At 43.7% G+C, this 23195-nt stretch overlaps 1 protein-coding gene across 5 annotated transcripts in view; it reads right to left on the bottom strand.

Annotated features, from left to right (window-relative positions):
• Positions 1-23195, bottom strand: part of PLXNA4 (plexin A4) — a 517066-nt gene that overhangs the window by 159230 nt on the left and 334641 nt on the right. Inside the window, exon 5 of one of the 5 annotated variants that reach the window (XM_049894279.1) lies at positions 17677-17817. The exons of the other annotated variants lie outside the window; for them this stretch is intronic. Within the exon in view, the coding sequence (XP_049750236.1) occupies positions 17791-17817 (27 nt within the window). The 3' untranslated portion in view covers positions 17677-17790. Of the gene's footprint in view, positions 1-17676; positions 17818-23195 lie in introns of those variants that run through there. 5 annotated transcript variants of the gene reach the window in all.

Raw genomic sequence — 23195 nt, 5'->3', positions numbered from 1 at the left:
GATATATGCATACAATGGATTATGACTCAGTCATAAACAGAAACAAAATTCAGATACATGCTACCATGTGGAAGAACCTTGAAAACATTATGCTAAGTTAAATAAGTCAGCCACAAAAAGACAAATATTATATGATCCCATTTACATGAAATAGGTAGAATAGGCAAATTCATAGAGACGGAAGTTTATTAGTGGTTACGAAGGGCTGGAGGGAGGGGGATGGAAGTGATTGCTTAAGGGGTACTGAGTTTTTATTTGGGGTGATGAAAAACTTTTGGAAATAGTGGTGATGGTTACAAACATGGTGAATGGAATTAATGTTATTGAATTGTACACTTAAAAAGGTCCATGAGAGCCAAAATATGACCTTGAGTATATCCCACCCGAATTTAGACACAATCTCAAGAATAGATTTGACCCATTGAACACTAATGACTGAAAACCAGATGAGTTATGGAATGACATCAGGGACATCATATATGAAGAAAGCAAAAGGTCATTTGAAAGACAAGAAAGAAAGAAAAGACCAAAATGGATTTCAGAAGAGACTCAGAAAATTGCTCTTGAAAGTAGGGCAGCTGAAGCAAATGGAAGAATTGATGAAGTAAAAGTGCTGAACGGAAGATTTCAAAGGGTGGTACTAGAAGACAAAGTAAAGTATCATAATGGAATGTGAAAAGACCTAAAGTTAGAAAACCAAAAGGGAAGAACATGCTTGGCATTTCTCAAGCTGAAGGAGCTGAAGAAAAAATTCAAGCCTCGAGTTGCAATACAGAAGGATGCAGGAAGCATCAAAAGAAGATGGAAGGAATACACAGACTCACGGTACCAAAAAGAACTGGTTGACATTCAATCATTTCAGGAGGTAGCCTGTGATTGAAAACCAATGGTATTGAAGGAAGAAGTCCAAGCTGCAATGAAGGCATTGGCAAAAAACAAGGCTCCAGGAATTGACAGAATACCAACTGAGGTGCTTCAACAAATGCATGCAACATCAAAAACGTCCACTTGCCCATGCCAAGAAATTTGGAAGACAGCTACCTGGCCAACAGACTGAAAGAGATCCATATGTGCGCCCATTCCAAAGAAAGGTGATCCAACAGAATGTGGAAATTATTAAAAAAAAAAATCAGTAATATCACATGTAAGTAAATTTTTGCTGAAGATAATTCAAAAATGGTTGCAGCAGTACATTGGCAGGGAACTACCAGAAATTCAAGCTGGATTCAGAAGAGGACATGGAATGAGGGATATCCCTGGTGATGTCAGGTGGATCTTGTCTGAAAGCAGAGAATACCAGAAAGATATTTACCTTTGGTTGGCTATGCAAAGGCATTTGACTGTGTGGATCATAACAAATTATGGATAACCTTGTGAAGAACGGGAATTCCAGAACACTTAATTGTGCTAATGAGGAACCTGTACACAGCCCAAGAGGCAGTTGTTCCAGTGGAACAAAGGGATACCATGTGGTTTTTAAAATCAGGGAAGGTGGGCGTCAGGGTTGTATCCTTTCACCACACTTATTCAGGCTGTATGCTAAACAAATAATCCAAGAAGCTAGACTATATGATTGGAGGAAGACTCATTGCAGTGATATGCAGAGACACAACCTTGTTTGCTGAAAGCAAAGAGGACGTGAAGCACTTACTAATGAAGATCAAAAATTACAGCCTTTAGTATGGGTTATACTTCAACATAAAAAAAACAAATGCTTAAAACTAGACCAATAAACAGCATCATGATAAATGGAGAAAATACTGAAGATGACAAGAATCTCATTTTAGTTGGATCCACGTGTCTGTCAGTTTGTCGTACTGTGGGCGTTGCGTGTTGCTGTGATGCTGGAAGCTATGCCACCGGTATTCAGATACCAGCAGGGTCACCCAAGGAGGACAGGTTTCAGCTGAGCTTCCAGACTAAGACAGACTAGGAAGAAGGAACCGGCAGTCTACTTCTGAAAAGTATTAGCCAGTGAAAACCTTATGAATAGCAGGGGAACATTGTCTGATATAGTGCTGGAAGATGAGCCCCCCGGGTTGGAAGGCACTCAAAAGATGACTGGGAAAGAGCTGCCTCCTGAAAGTAGAGTTGACCTTAATGACGTGGATGGAGTAAAGCTTTCGGGACCTTCATTTGCTGATGTGGCATGACTCAAAATGAGAAGAAACAGCTGCAAACAGCCATTAATGATCGGAACCTGGAATGTACAAAGTATAAATCCAGGAAAATTGGAAATCGTCAAAAATGAAATGGAATGCATAAACATCAATATCCTAGGCATTAGTGAGCTGAAATGGACTGGTATTGGCCATTTTGAATTGGACAATCATATAGTCTACTATGCTGGGAATGACAACTCAAAGAGGAATGGTGTTGCATTCATCGTCAAAAAGAACATTTCAAGATCTATCCTGAAGTACAATGCTGTCAGTGATAGGATAATATCCATACACCTACAAGGAAGACGAGTTAATACAACTATTATTCAAATTTACGCACCAACCACTAGAGCCAAAGATGAAGAAATAGAAGATTTTTATCAGCTGCTGCAGTCTGAAATTGATCGAGCATGCAATCAAGATGCATTGATAATTACTAGCAACTGGAATGCAAAAGTTGGAAACAAAGAAGAAGGATCAGTAGTTGGAAAATATGGCCTTGGTGATAGAAACAATGCTGGAGATCGAATGATAGAATTTTGCAAGACCAACAACTTCTTCATTGCAAATACCTTCTTTCACCAACATAAACGGCGACTATACACATGAACCTCGCCAGATGGAACACACAGAAATCAAATTGACTACACCTGTGGAAAGAGACAATGGAAAAGCTCAATATCATCAGTCAGAACAAGGCCAGGGGCCAACTGTGGAACAGACCATCAATTGCTCATATGCAAGCTCAAGTTGAAACTGAAGAAAATCAGAGCAAGTCCACAAGAGCCAAAATATGAGCTTGAGTATATCCCACCTGAATTTAGAGACCATCTCAAGAACAGATTTGACTCATTGAACACTAATGACCGAAGACCAGATGAGTTGTGGAATGACATCAAGGACATTATCCATGAAGAAAGCAAGAGGTCACTGAAAAGACAGGAAAGAAAGAAAAGACCAAGATGGTTGTCAGAGGAGACTCTGAAACTTGCTCTTGAGAGTCAAGCAGCTAAAGCGAAAGGAAGAATTGATGATGTAAAAGAACTGAACAGAAGATTTCAAAGGGCCTCTCAAGAAGACAAAGTAAAGTATTATAATGACATGCGCAAAGAGCTAGAGATGGAAAACCAAAAGGGAAGAACAAGCTCGGCGTTTCTCAAGCTGAAAGAACTGAAGAAAAAATTCAAGCCTCGAGTTGCAATAGTGAAGGATTCCATGGGGGAAAATATTAAACAATGCAGGAAGCATCAAAAGAAGATGGAAGGAATACACAGAATTATTATACCAAAAAGAATTAGTCGATATTCAACCATTTCAAGAGGTGGCATATAATTAGGAACCGATGGTACTCAAGGAAGAAGTCCAAGCTGCTCTGAAGGCATTGGCAAAAAACAAGGCTCCAGGAATTGATGGAATATCAATTGAGATGTTTCAACAAATAGTGCAGTGCTGGAGGTGCTCACTCATCTATGCCAGGAAATATGGAAGACAGCTTCCTGGCCAACTGACTGGAAGAGATCCATATTTATGCCTATTCCCAAGAAAGGTGATCCAAACAAATGTGGAAATTATAGAACAATATCATTAATATCACACGCGAGCAAAATTTTGCTGAAGATCATTCAAAAACGGCTGCAGCAGTATATTGACAGGGAACCACCAGAAATTCAGGCCGGTTTCAGAAGAGGACGTGGAACCAGAGATATCATCGCGGATGTCAGACGGATCCTGGCTGAAGGCAGCTATTACCAGAAAGATGTTTACCTGTGTTTTATTGACTATGCAAAGGCATTCGACTGTGTGGATCATAACAAACTATGGATAACGCTGCAAAGAATGGGAACTCCAGAACACTTAATTGTGCTCATGAGGAACCTTTACACAGATCAAGAGGCAGTAGTTCAACAGAACAAGGGGATACTGATTGGTTTAAAGTTAGGAAAGGTGTGCGTCAGGGTTGTATTCTTTCACCATACCTATTTAATCTGTATGCTGAACAAATAATCCGAGAAGCTGGACTATATGAAGAAGAACGGGGCATCAGGATTGGAGGAAGACTCATTAACAGCCTGCATTATTCAGATGACACAGCCTTGCTTGCTGAAAGTGAAGAGGACTTGAAGCACTTACTAATGAAGGTCAAAGACCACAGCCTTCAGTATGGATTACACCTCAACATAAAGAAAACAAAAATCCTCACAACTGGACCAATGAGCAACATCATGATAAACGGAGAAAAGATTGAAGTTATCAAGGATTTCATTTTACTTGGATCCACAACCAACAGTCACGGAAGCAGCAGTCAAGAAATCAAAAGATGCATTGCATTGGGCAAATCTGTTGCAAAGGACCTCCTCAAAGTGTCGAAGAGCAAAGATGTCACCCTGAAGACTAAGGTGCGCCTGACCCAAGCCATGGTGTTTTCAAACACATCATATGCATGCGAATGCTGGACAATGAATAAGGAAGACCGAAGAAGAGTTGACGCCTTTGAATTGTGGTGTTGGGGAAGAATACTGAATATACCATGGACTGCCAAAAGAACGAACAAATCTGTCTTGGAAGAAGTGTGGCCAGAACACTCCTTAGAGGCAAGGATGGCGAGACTACACCTCACACACTTTGGACATGTTATCAGGAGGGATCAGTCCCTGGAGAAGGACATGATGCTTGGCAGAGTACAGGGTCAGCGGAAAAAAGGAAGACCTTCAACAAGGTGGATTGACACAGTGGCTGCAACAATGAGCTCAAGCATAACAATGATTGTAAGGATGGCGCAGGACTGGGCAGTGTTTCGTTCTGTTGTGCATTGGGTTGCTATGAGTCGGAACCGACTCGACAGCACCTAACAACAACAACAACAACACAATCAAGGCATGGAAGCAGCGGTCAAGAAATCAAACAACATATTACATAGGGCAAATCTGCTACAAAAGACCTCTTTAAAGTGATAACAAGCAAAGCCATGGTATTTTCAATTGTCTCATATGCATGTGAAAGCTTGACAATGAATAAGGAAGACCAAAGAATTGATGCCTTTGAATTATGGTGTTGGCAAAGAATACGGAATATACCTTAGATGGCCAGGAGAACGAACAAATCTGTCTTAGAAGAAGTACAGCCAAAATGTTCCTTGGAAGCGAGGATGACAAGATTTCGTCTCACTTACTTTGGACATGTTATCAGGAGGGACCAGACCCTAGGGAAGGATATCATGCTTGATAAAGTACTAGGTCAGCAAAAGAGAGGAAGACCCTCAATGAGATGGATTGACACAGTGGCTACAAAGATGAGTTCAAGCACAGCAGTGATTGTGAGGATGGTGCATAGAATTGCTATGAGTTGGCACCAACTGGACAGCATATAACCAGAACAACAACATAAGTGTACATACATACATATACCAAAAACCAAACCCGTTGCCATCAAGTCGATTCTGACTCACAGCTATCTTATAGGACAGGGTAGAAGTGTCCCATATGGCTTCCAAGGAACACCTGGTGGATTTGAACTGCCGACCTTTTGGTTAGCAGCTGTAACTCTTAACCACTACGCCACCAGGGCTTGCGTATCCACAATAAAAATTTAAACACACATCTGTAAAACATGGACTTCACCAAAAGAGTAAAAAGACCATCTACGGATTGGTAAAAAATTTTCAGCTATGACATCTCCGACCAGCGCCTGATCTCTAAAATCTATGTGATTCTCTTAAAACTCAACCACAAAAAGACAAACAACCCAATTAAAAATTCGGCAAAGGATATGAACATGCACTTCACTAAAGAAGATATTCAGGCGGCCAACAGATACATGAGAAAATGCTCTCGATCATTAGCCATTAGAGAAACGCAAATTAAAACTACGATGAGATTCCATCTCACTCCAACAAGGCTGTCATTAATCCAAAAATCACAAAATAATAAATGTTGGAGAGGCTGTGGGGAGATTTGAACTCTTATACACTGCTGGTAGGAATGTAAAATGGTACAACCACTTTGGAAATCTATCTGGCATTTCCTTAGAAAGTTACAAATAGAACTACCATACAACCCAGAAATCCCACTCCTCAGAATATATCCTAGAGAAATAAGAGCCTTTACACGAACAGATATATGCACACCCATGTTTACTGCAGCACTGTTTACAATAGCAAAAAGCTGGAAGCAACCAAGGTGTCCATCAATGGATGAATGGATAAATAAATTATGGTATATTCACACAATGGAATACTACGCATCGATAAAGAACAGTGAGGAATCTGTGAAACACTTCATAACATGGAGGAGCCTGGAAGGCATTATGCTGAGTGAAATTAGTCAGATGCAAAAGGACAAATATTGTATAAGACCACTATTATAAGATCTTGAGAAATAGTTTAAACTGAGAAGAACACATTCTTTTGTGGTTACGAGGGGGGAAGTGAGAGAGGGTGGGAGAGAGTTATTTGCTGATTAGATAGTAGATAAGAATTACTTTAGGTGAAGGCAAGGACAACACTCAATACAGGGAAGGTCAGCTCAACTGGACTGGACCAAAAGCAAAGAAGTTTCCTGAATAAACTGAATACTTCAAAGGTCAGCGGAGCAAGGGCAGGGGTTTGGGGACTCTGGCTTCGGGGGACATCTAAGTCAACTGGCAAAATAAATTCTATTAAGAAAACATTCTGCATCCCACTTTGAAGTGTGGTGTCTGGGGTCTTAAATGTTAACAAGCGGCCATCTAAGATGCATCTATTGGTCTCAACCCACCTGGATCAAAGGAGAATGAAGAACACCAAGGTCACAAGTTAATTATGAGCCCAAGAGACAGAAAGGGTCACATGAACTAGAGACTTATATCATCCTGAGATCAGAAGAGCTAGATGGTGCCCGGCCACAACCGATGACTGCCCTGACAGGGAACACAACAGAGAACCCCTGAGGGAGCAGGAGATCAGTGGGATGCAGACCCCAAATTCTCATAAGAAGACCAGACTTAATGATATGACTGAGACTAGAAGAATCCCGGAGGTCATGGTCCCCAAACCTTCTGTTGGCCCAGGACAGGAGCCATTCCCGAAGACAACTCATCATACATGGAAGGGACTGGACAATGGGTTGGAGAGAGATGCTGATGAGGAGTGAGCTGCTTGTATCAGGTGGACACTTGAGACTGTGTTGGCAACTCCTGTCTAGAGGGGAGATGGAAGGGTAGAGAGGGTTAGAAACTGGCAAAACGGTCACGAAAGGAGAGACTGGAAGGAGGGAGCGGGCTGACTCATTAGGGGGAGAGTAAAGGGGAGTATGTAGTAAGGTGTATATAAGTTTATACTTGAGAGACTGACTTGATTTGTAAACTTTCACTTAAAGCACAATAAAAATTATTAAAAAAAAAAAAAACATGGAAACCCTGGTGGCATAGTGGTATGGCTGCTAACCAAAGGGTTGGCAGTTCGAATCCACCAGGTGCTCCTTGGAAACTCTATGGGGCAGTTCTACTCTGTCCTGTAGGGTCACTTGAGTCGAAATCGACTCGATGGCACTGGGTTTGGTTTTTGGTTTATAAAACAGAGGAGAATATAATTTTGACCTAGAGTTAGGCAGAGCTCTTAGATATGACATTGAAATTATGATTCATACAAGTAATTATTAAATTGGGTTTTATAAAAATTAGAATAAGAAAAAGCCAAACAGGGAGAAAATCATGGACTTGTTTTCAGAATACATAAATAGCTCTCAGAACTTAACAGTAAGAAAACCCAATTAAAAAAAAAAAAGGCAAAAAATTTGAAGAGACACTTTATCAAAGAAGATACATGAATTGACGTAAGCACAAGAAAAGATGTTTAACATCATTAGTCATTGTTATTCGGCGTTGTCAAGACGGTTCCAACTCATAGCGACCCTGTGTACAGCAGAATGAAACACTGCCTGGTCCTGTGCCATCCTCACAATCATTATTATGTTTGAGCCCATTGTTGTAGCCACGTATCAATCCATTTTGTTGAGGGTCTTCCTCACTCTCGCTGACCCTCAACTTTACCAAGCATGATGTACTTCTCCAGAGACTGGTCCCTCCTGATAATATCTCCAAAGTATGTGAGACTCACCATCCTTCCTTCCTGTTGTACACAGGGTCGCTACGAATTGGTACCAACTGGACGGTGCCTAACAACAACCACATACATTTGTTTCAATTTTTAAAACTTAAAAAAATTTTTTTGAACTTATTTTAGACTTAGAGAAAAGTTATAAAAATAGTACAAAGAGTTCCCATATACTCTTCATCCAACTTTCCCCAATGCTATCGGGATATAAACCCACGTAACAATGTTCAAAAGCAGGAAATGAACATCGGTACAATACTATTAACTAAATGATAGACCTTACTTTAATTTCACCAGTTGTACTTATTTCCTATTTATGTTGTGGGATTCAACTCAGGATCCCACAGATATTTAGTTGTTATACCTCCTTTGTTGTTGTTGTTGTTGCAGTTAGCTGCTGTCCAGTTGGCCCCTGACCCATGGTGACCCCATGTATAGCAGAGTATATCTAACTGCTCCACAGGGTTTTCTTGGCTGGAATCTTTATGGGGAGTCCCTGGGTGGCACAATGGTTAGGTGCTGACTACTAGCTGAACTATAGGGTCACTATGAGTCAGAATTGACTTGATGGCAACGGGTTTGGTTTGGTCAGATTTTTTGCACTAGCTGAAAGGTTGGCACGCAGGCTCCTTATACCTCTCCGTTGTTGTGTGCCATCGAGGGGATTCCAACTCATAGCGACCCCACTTGACAGAGTAGAACTACCCCATATGGTTTCCAAGGCTGTAGTAATCTTTATGGAAGCAGACTGCCACATCTTTCTCCCATGGAGAAGCCGGTGGGTTTCGATCTCCAACCTTTCAGTTAGTGGCAGAGCACTTTAACCATTGCACCACCAGGGCTCCTTTTTATACAGTTACTGCATCTTTCCTTGTCTTCATGACTTTGGCACTTTTGATGAATAATGGTCACTTATTTTTTTTTTTTTTTATGTTATAGCCTGGAGCCCTGGTGGTGAAGTGGTTAAGAGCTCAAGCTGCTAACCAAAAGGTTGGCAGTTCGAATCCACCTGGTGCTCCTTGGAAACCCTATGGTGCAGTTCTATTCTGTCCTATAGGGTTGCTATGAGTTGGAATCGATTTGATACCATACAACAGCAACATGTTATAGTATGTTTCTCAATATGGGTTTGCTTGATGTTTTCTCATGATTAGAACAAAGTTATGTGTTTTGGGGAAAAAGCCATGGAAGTGATGTGGTGACCTCCTCAGTGCATCATATAGGGGCTCATGATGTTGGTGTGTCTTGTTACTGATGGTGTTGACCTTGATCACTTGGTAAGGTGGTTGCTGCTGGGTTTCTTCACTGTGCAGTTACTATTTTTATCTTTTCTGTTAATAAATACCCTGGGGATATAGTTTGAGACTATGTGAATATCCTAGTTCTCCTCCAACTTTTGCCCATTAAGTTTTGTATGCAAAAATTGGACTTCTCTGCAATAATTATTACTGATCTGTAATTTTTTTATTTCCCTCTTTCCTTCTATATTTAAAACTTTCTGATGTTGTTTTTCAATTTCTTAAAAATTCATTATGAAATAATTATAAATTCACAGGTAGTTCCAAAGACAGTACAGAAAGGTCCCATGTTCCCTTCACCCAATTTCTTGCAAGGGTTATATCTTACTTAACCGTGGTGCACTATCAAAACCAACGAATAAATCGGCATTGGTATGAAGTGTGTATGTGTCATTTTATCACATGCATAGATTCATGTAACCATCAATGTTATCAAGATACAAAACTATGCCATCATCACCTTATAATTGTACACTGAAAATTGGTGGTCGTATTTAAATTTTAACTCAACAAAGCTGATGTAAAAAAAAAAAACCCACACACCCAAAAACCCAAAATCCTCTGCCAGGATAATATTAAGCACTATATAACTCTCATCACTGTTGTTTGATTATGGAGTGTTTATCTCCTGGCCAGGTGTGCTAGTGGAACAAGGGGCTCAAGCAAGGTCACTACTGCCAGTAAGCAATGGGCAGAGGGGGCTCTCCTTTTTGCGCAAATCCCCAACTGTGCTATACCCGATGGATCAGATAGAAAGTGAGTCATGCATAGTGGACCATACACCACCCCCAGGACAGCTGGAATGATTCTCAAAGCTGTCTGTGTCCTGCCCTTCACTGTGGACCTCCACCTGCTCCTGCCTTCTCTCCGCACGGGCACTATCATTCAGTTACCTGAATATACCAAGGGCAGCCTCTTCAGGCTCTTTGCACCTGCTGTTCCTTCTGCCTGGAATGTTCTCCTGGCAGGTCTCTTCTGACCAGCTTACACGTCATTGATTCAGAGAGGGTATCCCAGAGCACCTAGTCTAAACTTGTCGCAGGTTCTCTCTATCAGAGGACTTTGGTTTATTTCCTTTATAGCACTTATCATAGTAGAAATGATCTTGGTTATTTAGCTGCTGATTTGTTAATTTTCTACCCTGCATTTCCTCTAGAGTGTGAGCTACAAAAACACTTGGGCATTGTCTCTTTGGTCCACACTGTATCCCCAATATTTGTCAAGTGAATATGAGTGGTGACTTCTTAGCATTGACCATACACCCCAGAAGAGTTTTCCTGCCTCCTTCCTGCTCATCCTCTCTCGTCCTTTGGGGGAAACTGGGTGAAGGATACATAAGACCTCTCTTTACTATCTTTGCAACTTCTCTTTAAGTTAACGCCTTTTATATTCCCTCCCCATTCCAACACATGTCCTTTGAAACTAAAAACAAAGTACACAATAACATTAGGAAGAAAGGCCTGGCAACTTACTGCCAAAAATCAGCCAATAAAAATCCTATGGAGCATAATGGTCCAATCCCACTGTGCATGGGGTAGCCATAAATGGGAGGGGGAGGGTGACTTGAGGGAAGCTAATGACAATAACAACATACAATAACATATTGTACAATATACAATAATGCATTGATTAAGGGTATGGTTATTGTAAGTGCTGTCAATAAATACATGTGTAAAAAGTCGAATTTGGTAAAAGTTGTATGATAGATATTACAACAACAAAGAGTAACTGCTGAGGCTGCTTATGTACAAACACTCATGGGATTCCAAAACTTTGTAGGTTTAGGGTCATGGTTTCATGGGACACCCCAGTTAATTGGCCTGATAACATGTTTGGTGCTTCTGTTCTACCTTCTAGCTCTTTGAGTAGAGCCTGGGGTCTTAAAAGCTTGCAAGCAGCCATCCAAAGCACAACTGGTCTCTATTCACCTGGAGCAACAGAAGAAGGAGAGTCAGGAATAGAAGGAGCATATGGACTATGTGGCTAACTGTCTCCATGAACAACTGGCTCCTTTGCCATGAGACCAGAAGAACTGGATGGTGCCCGGCTACCATTGCTGAACATTTTGATCAAAGATTCCATAGAAGAATCCTGATCAAAAGGAGGAAAATGCAGAACAGAATTCCAAATTCTCATGAACTCCAGACTTTCTGGAGCCATGGAGGGTGGATGAACCCCTGGAACTACTGCCCTGAGACAATCTTTAAACCTTAAACGCAAAATATCCCCTGATGTCTTCTTAAAACCAAGCAAGACTTTAGCTTAACTAGTAAAGAATTGTCTGCCTTGAAAGATTAGATAGGAGCCTTAGGAGGCAGTGAGTTGTTTAAGTTAATGGGGGAGGAACAACTCAGCAAAGGAGGGTGAGAACGGTTACACGACCTGAAAAATATCAATGTCACTGAATTGTACACGTAGAAACTGTTGAGCTGGTGTGTGTTTTGCTGTGTATGTTCTCAACAACAACAACAAAATAAAAATCTATGAGAAAAATCAAAGTGCACAGGTTCTGAAGTAAGAAAAAAAAAAAAAAAAACAACAGCAACACTGGATGAATCATAGCAGACCCAGTACATTCCTCCCCCTGTCTCCCAGCCTCTTCTGCAATTACTTCCCCTCCCCAGTCTCTCCCTTGGCCCCCTGCCTGTCCTTGGTGGGTGCCTGCAGGAGGAATGCCCACAAAGGAGGACTCTCACGAAATTGTCTCCGAGCTGCTTACTCGTGACTGCATTTTAACTCAGCTGAGAGGTTGTCTGGAGAAGCTGCCGCTTCTTCAGCTCTCACTCTTGCCCTCTGCCCTGTCTCGGTCTAGTTAGCCCTGTTACTATTATTCCTGCTATTAATTCTACATATTTCCAGGGGAGAAGGGATCGAGAGGGAGGAAAGACTGATTATTTATCAAGGGAAAGCCATTTCTCCTGTCCCTGGACAGCCAGGTGGGTTTTCTGAACTCATTTCTGGCCCAGGAATGGGGCAGCCGCTCCTGAAATGAGCCCTCTGTGCTGGGGGTGAGCTCCATTTTATAGCCAGTGGGTAATAGCATTTTCTGATTTATGGATTGGCATCTGGGGGAGGTACTCGCCCCCTGGATAAATTCATCACTGAAAGAGCAGCCGTATAAATACTCCTGTCACGTAAAATTATATTCTCATTTTGATTTTTAAAAAAGCTTTTTTTTTTTTTTTTCTTTTGTGTAGTGGTGAGATTCAGGAGATTTTCTTGGGGAAGCAGAAAAGGACTGCATCACTTGGCCCCTTTTTCCGTTAAGGCAAATCTGTAGGATCTCCCCCTGAAACAGTAGCCTATTATTAAGTCAGTTACCAGAATGGTTCAATTATTTGGCGGCTTCTTGGCACGTTGGCTGACAGCCAAGGTTTGGGCTTGAGGTTAGATGCAGGGAGTCAGAGCTCATGAGCTTGGCCCATCCATTTGGGATTTGGTTTTTAACAAATGAAGGGAAGGTCATTTCATGTAGGTTTCTCCCCTCTTCCCCAAATCAGGGTGAGGATTAATTTAAATTCAGCAAATGTTTATCGAGTATCCACGTGGTACAAATCACCCTGTGGATCCTATGGGGGCTACAAAGACAAACATAAAGACCAGTTCTTGTCCTTTAGGGAGTCCAAACGGTTAATAGACGGGTTACTGAAAGTTTGGAAGTTTGAGTCCACCCAGAGGATCCTTGGAAGAGAGACCTGGTGATCTACTTCCAAAAAAAATCAGCCTTTGAAAACCTATTGAGCACAGTTCTACTCTGACATGCACACGGTTGCCAGGAGTTGGAGCTGACTCTTTGGTATTGGGTTCGTTTGTTGTTTTTTTCTGCCCTACAGGAGCGTGGAGTCCGGAGGAGGTATGGGGCTAGAACTCAAGGGGGAATACAAGCCCTGAAGCAGGGGCAGGATGCAAGCAGACGCCCAAGGGTGACACACCGTGTGGCTGCCCAGGAAATGACAAAGTGTTGGCCACCTGTGCTTTATGTGCTTAAGAGCCTTGTCCCTAATCAACTTGTAACCTCCCCGAGGACAATGGCCCTGCTGGAGACTTCTTTTGTACCTACCCCTTTCATTCCCTGACATTGGGGTTTAGCATGTAGTAGGTCAGACAGAGGAAAGCAAATATTTCTCCATAAAGGGTCAGACAGGTTGTATTTTAGGCTTTGCAGAGGCTATATGAGCTCTGTCTCAACTACTCTGTTGTAGTGGGAAAGGCAGCCACAGACAATACCTAAATGAATCGAGGGGGAGCCATGGCTGAGTTCCAATAAAACTTTATTTACAAAACCAGGTGACTGATCAGATTTGGGATGTAGTTTGCCAACCTCTGTAGTAAGTGAGCAATAAACACTTAAGCTGTTATTGTTAGGTACTGCCGAATCCATTTTGACTCATAGAGACCCTGTGTGACACAGTAGAACTGTCCCATAGGTTTTTCTAGGCTATAATTTTTACTGGAGCAGACTGCCAGGTCCTTTTCCTGTGGAACTGCTCGTGGGTTCAAACCACTAACCTTTCAGTTAGCAGCCAAATGCTTCAACTTTGTGCCACCAGGGCTTCTAAGAATAAGTAGATCTCACTTTAAAAATACCAAATATGACCAGACAATGTAAATAAATGCAGAGCGTGTTAAAAGAATTCTTTCCTATACAGAATGATTCCTGTGGTGCCTGTTAACATACAACATGATACATGAGCATGTTTGATGGAATGGGTCCCTTACATCTAACCTGCATTTCTGCATCTTCTTCAGCCTGCAAGTTGCTGCACTCTGTTCTCGTGGCACCAGGCTCCAGAGGGCGGGAAAGGGATAGGACTCTCTCTCCTCGTTTCACAAGCCTGGTGGAGGCAGTACCAGGGACCTGGGAGTCACAGCCAAGGGACTAGGAGTCAGGGTTCTTCTGGTGGGTGCGGTATGGGGGGCAGTTAGCCAAGATTGTTGAGCTGCCTCTAACCAGTGTATCTAACTGGGTGGGGGGAGGAGGGGCTTCATAGCTCTCATTTATTTCTTTGTCTTCATGGCAGAATAAACTCCAAATTCCAGGGGTCAACTAACTGCCTGCCACCAGTCCATGCATGGCCAAAGAAAACTCGCTGCCATCAGTCAATGCCAAGTAGTTAATGATGACCAGCCCCTTTGCTAATGGCCCAAGGCAGGGATCTGGGCAGCAAAGTCCCCAGGAAAGAGCGGCATGTGGACAATGGCCTGCAGGAAGCACTCTGCTAGCCACCCGGGGGGACGCACCCACCCATGCTCGGCTCTTAGAAAGGCAGTCATTATTTTCTCTCCTTCCAGTGCACACCCCTGTGCAGTGGGGTTTGGCATTTGGAGAGAGGTTGGAGTTGGCCTTCTCAACCTGACGTGCCTCAGGTTCAGGTCTGGGACTAGGAAAGATCAAGATTGTGGGGTCTCCTGTGGGCTATGGTCAGCTCCCAAGAGAGAAAAGATACTTTCCAGTGTCAGGGCTGCAGGCAAGGAGAGGCCAATGAAATAAGGCCAAGTGACTCAGCAGGCGCTGTCCTTGCGGTTCCTCTTACAAACTGCAGGCGGCAGGCATGAGCACTAAATAGCTAGGGCTGGTAGCCAAAAGGTCGGCGATTCGAATCTACCAGCCGCTCCTTGGAAACCCTATGGGGCAGTTCTACCCTGTCCTATGGGGTTGTTATGAGTCAGAATTGACTGGAAGGCAGCGGGTTTGGTTTTTTTGGTTTTGAGGGTGTGGGGCTAGTCAAGTGCATTTTTGCATGATTCCAGCATGGGGGCCTGCACACAGTTAGTGACCAACAGACCAAACCACCAACCAGTTGCCCTCGAGTTGATTCCAACTCATGGCAACCCCATGTGTCAGAGTAGACTTGTACTCCATAGGGTTTTCAGTGGCCGATTACCAGGCCTTTCTTCTGAGGTACCTTTGTGTGGCTATGGTTAGCAGCCCAGCACTTAACCGTTTGTGCCACCCCACAGCAGTCGCACACAGAGTTACACGGTCAATATTCACAGGCATCCATGGGTCATTGTGATCATCTGGACCAATGCTTCCCAGCTAGTGAGTCCTGACAGCCTGTGATGCTGTGAATGGGTCACAGCATTGCTGCCATATTGGTCCTTTCAGCCTTTGGGACAGCTGGGAGATGCCTGGACAGGACAGAGTCCCCAGGGCTGGTCCCCCCTAGTCCTGATGGGGCCTCCAGTAGCCTGGTGGGCCCTAAAATACATTCACTGTCCATGTGCTCCTTAATGTAAAGAAAGGTTGGAAAGCATTGATCTGGCCAACAGATAAGGAAACTGAGACTCAGAGAGAAGGGAAGGGTTAAGATCTCACAAGAAGTCGGGTACATGAATCCGGTTAGCCTCATGGTGTCCAATGACTCATCCACTACGCCACAGCCACCAAACCAAACAGTCAAAATCTAACTTAACAAAAAAACTGGTGCCATCGAGTCTATTCTGACTCATAGTGACCCTACAGGGCAGAGTAGAACTGCTCCATAGGGTTTCCAAGGAGCGGATGGTGGATTCAAACTGTCGACCTTTTGGTTAGCAGCTGAACACTTAACCACTGTGCTACCAGGGCTCAAAAAAAAAAAAAAAAAAACCTAACTACTGAATCTGAATCGACCTTTTGGTTAGCAGCTAAACCCTTAACCACTGTGCTACCAGGGCTCAAAAAAAACAAAACAAAACAAAAAAAACACCTAACTACTGAATCTGAACTGGTTGAGTTGGGAACTCACTGAATACAAATGACAGGAAGGACAGGCGATGACGTTAGCACTGCCTGGAATGCTCAAAGCTGAAGTCACCTTGTCTACTTGTTGCCACTGTATGTACTAGGCTTTACATCGCATTCCAGGACACACACATGTGTACAGAAATAGTTTCCAAATGGTAGCAATCCTGACTCTGTTTGATGGACAGTGTTCTGCTCTACTTTATCCTATTCCATTAAAAAAAAAAATTCTGGTCATGACCCTTTAAATTGATTTTGTGACCCACTAAATTGATTTCTCGACCCACTAATGTGTCATGTCCGGCAGTTTGAAAAACACTGGCTTGACCCATCCCAGCCCCCCTCCCTCCTCTGAGACTGGGGGATGGAAGGTGAAGGTGGGAGGAATGGGACAAGGGGCTGGGGAGAAAATAAGGAGAAGTGGGAGGAATACCAAAAAACAGGACAAAGCCAAGGAAGAAATGGCAGTGAAGTGAGAAGAGAGGAGGGTTAAGTGGGGAATGGGAGATGTCATGAGAACAGACTAATCCTGGACTGACAGATCTGTATCTATGAAAACTGTCTCCCAGCCCCGCACAGTCATCCTGGCCATATTTATACAGGAATATGCCAGCTTAATGGCCACAGCCACGCAAATGCTGTCTGCTTGTCTGGGGTTTTCTTATCTGTCAGCACTGTTTCAAACTCCACATGGTCTCTCCCAGAGAGAATTGTGTCTGCTGTTCAGGGATCTGGGCCCTAGAAAGTTCTAGAAGGCAGGGGGGGTAAATTACCCAGGTATAAAGACACTGACCCACACTCTGCCCATACTATTCATAGTGGGTTCTACGGACCTCTGCACTGGATTTAAACAACAAACTCCTAGGTACAAAGGAGACAGTTTCAGAAAGTATCAGGCAAGTGAAAATTAGAAATTGAGACAAGATCCATTCATGGAGTAGCCACAAATTTTTATAGTCTAATAACCCAAACCCAACCCATTGCCGTCACCTTGATCCCAACTCATAGTGACTCTATAAAACAGAATAGCACTGTCCCACAGGATTTCCAAGGAGCAGCTGGTGGACTGGAACTGTCGACTTTTCGGTTAGCCGCCATAGGTCTTAGCTACTGCCCTAGCAGGTTGAATGGGGCTCTAAGAACCGACCAGCTGTCCCTAAATGGTTTTGGATGCACACCCCACAGTAAAAAAAAAAGTGAAAAAGGTTTTGAGCAAGGACCCATAATACGTGTATATTTATTTATAAAGAATATAAATAGTCTACTTACTAGCAATATTGTATTATCAAACGTACACAAAATTAGGAAAGAAAAAAGTGAGAAAATAGCCTCTTAATTTTAAATCGATTTTATTAATGATACAAAACATTTTACCACCATTAATAAAGTTATTATTAATAGTGGTGAGAGGGATTTGTTAGCACTGGCATCATTATTATTTTAAAATCTTTGTCTCGCCCTTAGGTCCACATGGCTTCTATGGCTGAGGGTTCAATTCATGTCCACACTTGGTTTTCAGGGCTGTCGTAGCAGAAAAGACACCTTCATGGACAGAGAGATGCAAAAAGCACATATGGGTTTACTATTATTGTTATTTTGGTCTCATCGACCCATTATGTGAAGATTGTTGTTGAAATTCAGCTAGTAGATTTCTATCTTCTCTGATGTCAATCGGCTCTTCTTGCAATGAATCGGAAGGTGTTGAATTTATATATATATGGTTTAATAAATGGGTCAAAACTCTCAGAAATTCTTCATTTGGAAGATTTTTAAGCCAGTTAGACAATTCTGTTTCCAAGTTTTTAAAGTCTGTAGATACGAGTTTTTTGAAGTGTCATACATAAGCCACAAAACCACATAGTAATGAAAATACTTCCAATCATCCTTTTTTTTCCCCTCAAAATGGTTTCTGCAGGCCATAAATCCTTTCTAGAAGTAGATACTTTCTTACTCTGTGTTCTAGCGTTACCTTTATGTTGAAGGGGAAGATGAAGTGTTTATTTCTTCAGAGTTATCAGCCAGGCAGCCTACTTCCGACAGCTGCTTGTCAGTACTGAAAAGGTCAGCAAATGTGGGACATTTTGGTTCTTTTAAAATATAAAGGCTTAATCACGTTTCCAGAACCAGCAAACCTCGATGTTGTATGGAAGATTTACGTGGGCACTCCCATCTCACTCCAAAGTATTGTAAAGATTCTATTTAAAGGGTTGTTTTTATGACATTGCCACACAAAAATGGCAACTTTGCTGCCATACGCTGAAACCGGGTCCACCAGTGAAGACACTAAGGTCAACCCTTCTAGAAAGTGGACCTCCCCTATACCTGCTGTACCTGCATGCCTTCCTGACACCTGAGTGGCTGATGTATAGACAAGGGAAGGAGATAGTACCCAGTATTATGGTGCGGTTAATTACTTTTGTGTGTGACCTTTCTAGCCATGCTATTGTAACTCCCACCCAAGTAACTGTGTGATAGGGTCATTGTAGCCCACCAAGGAGATTGGTCAGTTTTGCCTTAAAAGACAGCCAATTCCAGAGCGGAGAGGAGGAGCCCACCACTACCAAGGAAAAAGAGACTCAGCAGCAGAGACCTGGCAGCAGGAGATGGCTTGGTGTGCTTCCCGGCCCAAGGAGAGAGAAAGCTGAGTGCCTCTGGGCAGAGACTGAGGTCCAGGGAGAGGCATGCCTGCAAGCACAGCTGGCCAGAGTCTGTCCTGATGGAAGAACTGTATCCTGAGTGTTCTCGAGCCTGAATTGTAACTGTTACTTCCCTAATAAACCCATAATTGTCAGTATGGTCTGTGAGTTCTGTGTGGCCATTGCAATGAGTTATCGAACCCAGCAGAGAAGAAGAGAGTGCTGTGTCGAGGGACGGTTGGGGTCAGAATTAGTAGAGATGGCCTCCGCCTCGTAGGAGTCAGCTTTGCGTAGTGGTCTTAGTTCTCCTTCCCCCTTGTGGGGTCGGAGGAGGTCAAACACTGCCCCCAAGCAGTTTTTACAAGTATCAACTATATATTAAACGTTGTCGCTGCTAGCTGGTGTAGAGTTGGTCCCCGACTCATGACGACCCCATGTACAATGGGATCAGACTGTTATGATCCACAGGGTTTTCATTGGCTTATTTTCATAAGGAGATCACCAGCCCTTTCTTCTTAGTTCGTCTTAGTCTAGGAGCTTCGCTGAAATCTGTTCAGCACCATAGAAACATGCAAACCTCCACTGACAGATGGGTGGTGGCTGTGTGTGAGATGCGTTGGCCGGGAATCAAACCAGGTCTCCTGTGTGGAAGGTGAGAATTCTACCACTCGACCACCACTGCCCTCAGATTAAATATTAGTAAAGCCTAGGTTCTCGTTATAAATAAAAACTAAAAGAAAAAAAAGTTTGAATAATTTCTTTCCTTGCCCCGTTGGATAATTCTTAGCCTCATAGCAACATGCCAGCCACCACAGTGCAACAAACAGGCCGATGAAATACAGATGGTCTTATAATAGTGACCAGCATACTGAAATAATGACGAAAACTGAGATTTACTGAGTCCTCATCCTGTGAGCTAAGAATTTTATATACATCTTCTAGTTTTTCATTATAATAACCCAATCCACGGGTACTGGCATATGACCATTTTACTGTTGAGAAAACTGAAGCGCCCAAGGTCACAGAGGAAGGAAGTGACACAATCAGTACCGGAACCAGGCCAGGGTGATTCCAAAGCTCACAGCCTTCAAGTCACCCAGTGTGTCACGAGCAAGCCTGCAGCACCGGCTCTGTGTCATTTTAGGAGGAGTCGCGCTATGTCCGTTTCTCCACCTCCTCTTTGTTTTACACAACTTTCTTTTAAATAAGCATCCAGAGAGTCTTCCCCTCAGCCCTTCCTCAGTCCCTGGAAATGGCTGCATGTGTCTCTGATGCACTTTCAAATTCCTGTCTCCATTGTCTTCTCGTCATATTTGAAACGCGCTTAAAAGACTCCTATCAGATATAATTCTGCCACTTGTAATTTCTCCTCCACCTCTACGGTGTTTGGTAAAGTCATGTGACATCACAAATGCCAACTAGTCATCTTGAACAATGGCATAAATTAACACACACCTACTTACATCTGAAATGTCTCATCATTATTCAAACCAAGTACACAATTTACTCAGGTCTCCGGCATTTCCAGTCTCTCTTTCTATAGAACTCAAAGCACAAATCAATCAGTCCTCACAAAAGGCAGCCACGTCCGTTCAGACATCATCCTGAAAAGCAGGCAGGGGCTGGGATTGTTGAGTCAGCTTCCTTCCACACCCACCCTGAGTTAGAGGGGTGAGGGGACTGAGGGGTCAGGCACAAAGTGAAGATTGGGGTGCTCTTGGGAAACACCCCCAGAGCTCCGACCTCCAGACCAGAGTCCGTGGCTGGACACGCAACCTCATGAGGACAGTGTGCCTTTCAAGCTGACATCTCTTTACTCCTCCAGGTCGAACTCCACAAGAATAAAAGAAGCCCTAATTAACCGCTCAGCTGCCTACCAAAAGGTCAGTGATTCGAACCCACCAGCCATTCCATGGGAGAAAGATGTGGCAGTCTACCTCTGTAAAGATTACAGCCTTGGAAACCCTATAGGGCAGTTCTTCTCTGTCCTGTAGGGTCACCATGAGTTTGAACTGACTCTACGGCAATGAGTTTAGGACGCCTCTTGTGTCAATATCCTTCAACTGGAGATTCCTCCCATCCTACCCCTCAGAGCTTCTGCGACAGACTTCCTTCTGCTCTTTTCATATTCAGCGTACCAGCTGCCATCCAGTAGACCTGGCTCAGGGTGGCTCCGTGTATGTAAGAGCAGAACAGGCCCCATAGGGTTTTCAATGGCTGACCTTTGAGAATTAGATCACCAGGCCTTTCTTCTGAGGCACCTCCAGGTAGACTTGGATAGCCAACCTTCCAGTTAGCAGCAGGCACATTAATCACATGTACCACCCAGGGAATTCATGTCTGGCATACAGTGGGCACTTAATAAATATCCATGAGGGTCTGTAAGGTGGCAGAGATGCAGCCCCTGGCCTTGCCCACCCACCCTGGGGAGCGTCTTCCCGTGCCACCACATGGAATATTACAGGTGGCTGTCTCTCGGATGGCACTTAACATGACCCAAAACACTGGATGCTGGTGGCAAGTGCAGGGAAGGAGATCTGACTGTCAGGGCAATTTCTGGGGACAGATGCTTAATGGACTTCAGGATTAGAGAGCTGCCCACGCAGTTCCCTAATCGCCAGCTGTGGATTTCCTCACCCTTCCTCCTGTCAGCCTCCCTCGCCCACCTGGATTCTGCTTGTCTTCTCTTGGTCTGGGGCACAGAGAGGGGCACATGTTGTTTCCCCTCCCTAGAAAAGATGGAGTCAGAAGCCTTATTGGCTGCCCCATCTGTGACAACTTCAAGTACCCAATGGAGCTGGACTCAAATATATTAAAATTCCATCCCCAAAGCAGAAGTAGAATGACAAGGAAAACTCCACGGAGCCCCTTCAAGGTGACACAGCCCTCTCTGATTAGGTGGGAGACCACAGGCCCTGGGCCTTCAGCCCCTGGAAGGCAGTGCTAACAGGTCTGGAGGAAGAGCTCAGGGGTAATCCTAAACCTGAGGGAATGTGCAATAGACAGGGGGCACCAGGGAAAACCTGGTAGCTGATGTCTGCGCTGAGCTGGCTTTTACTCAAACAGACTTGTCCAGGAATCCCTGCCCTGGCAATGCCACCTTTCCTAACAAGTACAGTAATAATAATAACGAGAATGATGATGCTAACACCCAGAATTTTCTAAAAGCCTGCTATATGTGAGGCACTTTACATATATTAACTTTAATCCTAAAAACCCGGAGAGGTAAGATCATTGTTCACATTTTACAAATGAAGAAACCGAAGCACAAACAGCTTGAATGACTTGCTCTGGGTGGCAGAGTTGCAAAGTACAAGGGACTAGGGTTAAATCCAAGTTCATCTCCTACACATGACCACTCCGAGGTCTCCAGCCTGTATCCATTTCTTCCTCCTAGTGCCTCATGGATGGTCCCAGAGATGCCTGGCTGAGGCCGTTTCTCTTCCAAAGAGATGTTGGCTACTCAGATGTTAGAGACCTTTTCAGATCACACTCAGATGTTAGAGACCTTCTTAGATCACACTCAGATGTTAGAGGCCATCTCAGATCACACTCAGATGTTAGAGACCTTTTCAGGTCACACTCAGATGATAGAGACCTTCTCAGACCACGGTCAGATGACAGAGACCTTCTCAGACCACGGTCAAATGATAGAGACCTTCTCAGACCACAGTCAGATGACAGAGACCTTCTCAGACCACGGTCAGATGATAGAGACCTCAGATCACACTCAGATATTAGAGACCTTTTCAGATCACACTGAGATGTTAGAGACCTTCTCAGATCACACTCAGATGTCAGAAACCTTCAAGCCCGCATGAGCGACGATGGAGAAGCATTTCTGTTACGGACAGGAGAGCGGTGGTGGTGGGGGGGGTGCTCCCCTGCTTTCTTCCTCTAAGGGTGGCTGCCTCTGCCTGAGGCTCCATGTACTTCAAGATGCTCTGGAGTCGATGCTGCAGGGGGACTCTGGTCTCAACCTGCAGAACGGTGGTGGGGGAGGGTCCTTAGTTCTTCCAATGGCCCCCGTTAGCCCACTCCACCCACCCACCCCCAGCAAATTCTTGCCCCTGACCAGGCCTATTTTCCACCACCCATCTGTTAGTCGTTCATACTGCGGTGCTTGCATGTTGCTATGATGCTGGAAGCTATGCCAACGGTATTTCAAATACCAGCAGGGTCACTCACGGTGAACAGGTTTCAGCAGAGCTTCCAGACTAAGTCAGACTAGGAAAAAAGGCCTGGTCATCTACTTCTGAAAATTAGCCAATGAAAACCTTGTGG

This window comes from Elephas maximus, chromosome 8 (genome assembly GCF_024166365.1).
Source record: "Elephas maximus indicus isolate mEleMax1 chromosome 8, mEleMax1 primary haplotype, whole genome shotgun sequence".
NCBI lineage: Eukaryota > Metazoa > Chordata > Mammalia > Proboscidea > Elephantidae > Elephas > Elephas maximus.
This window is presented reverse-complemented; position numbering and strand designations above follow the sequence as displayed.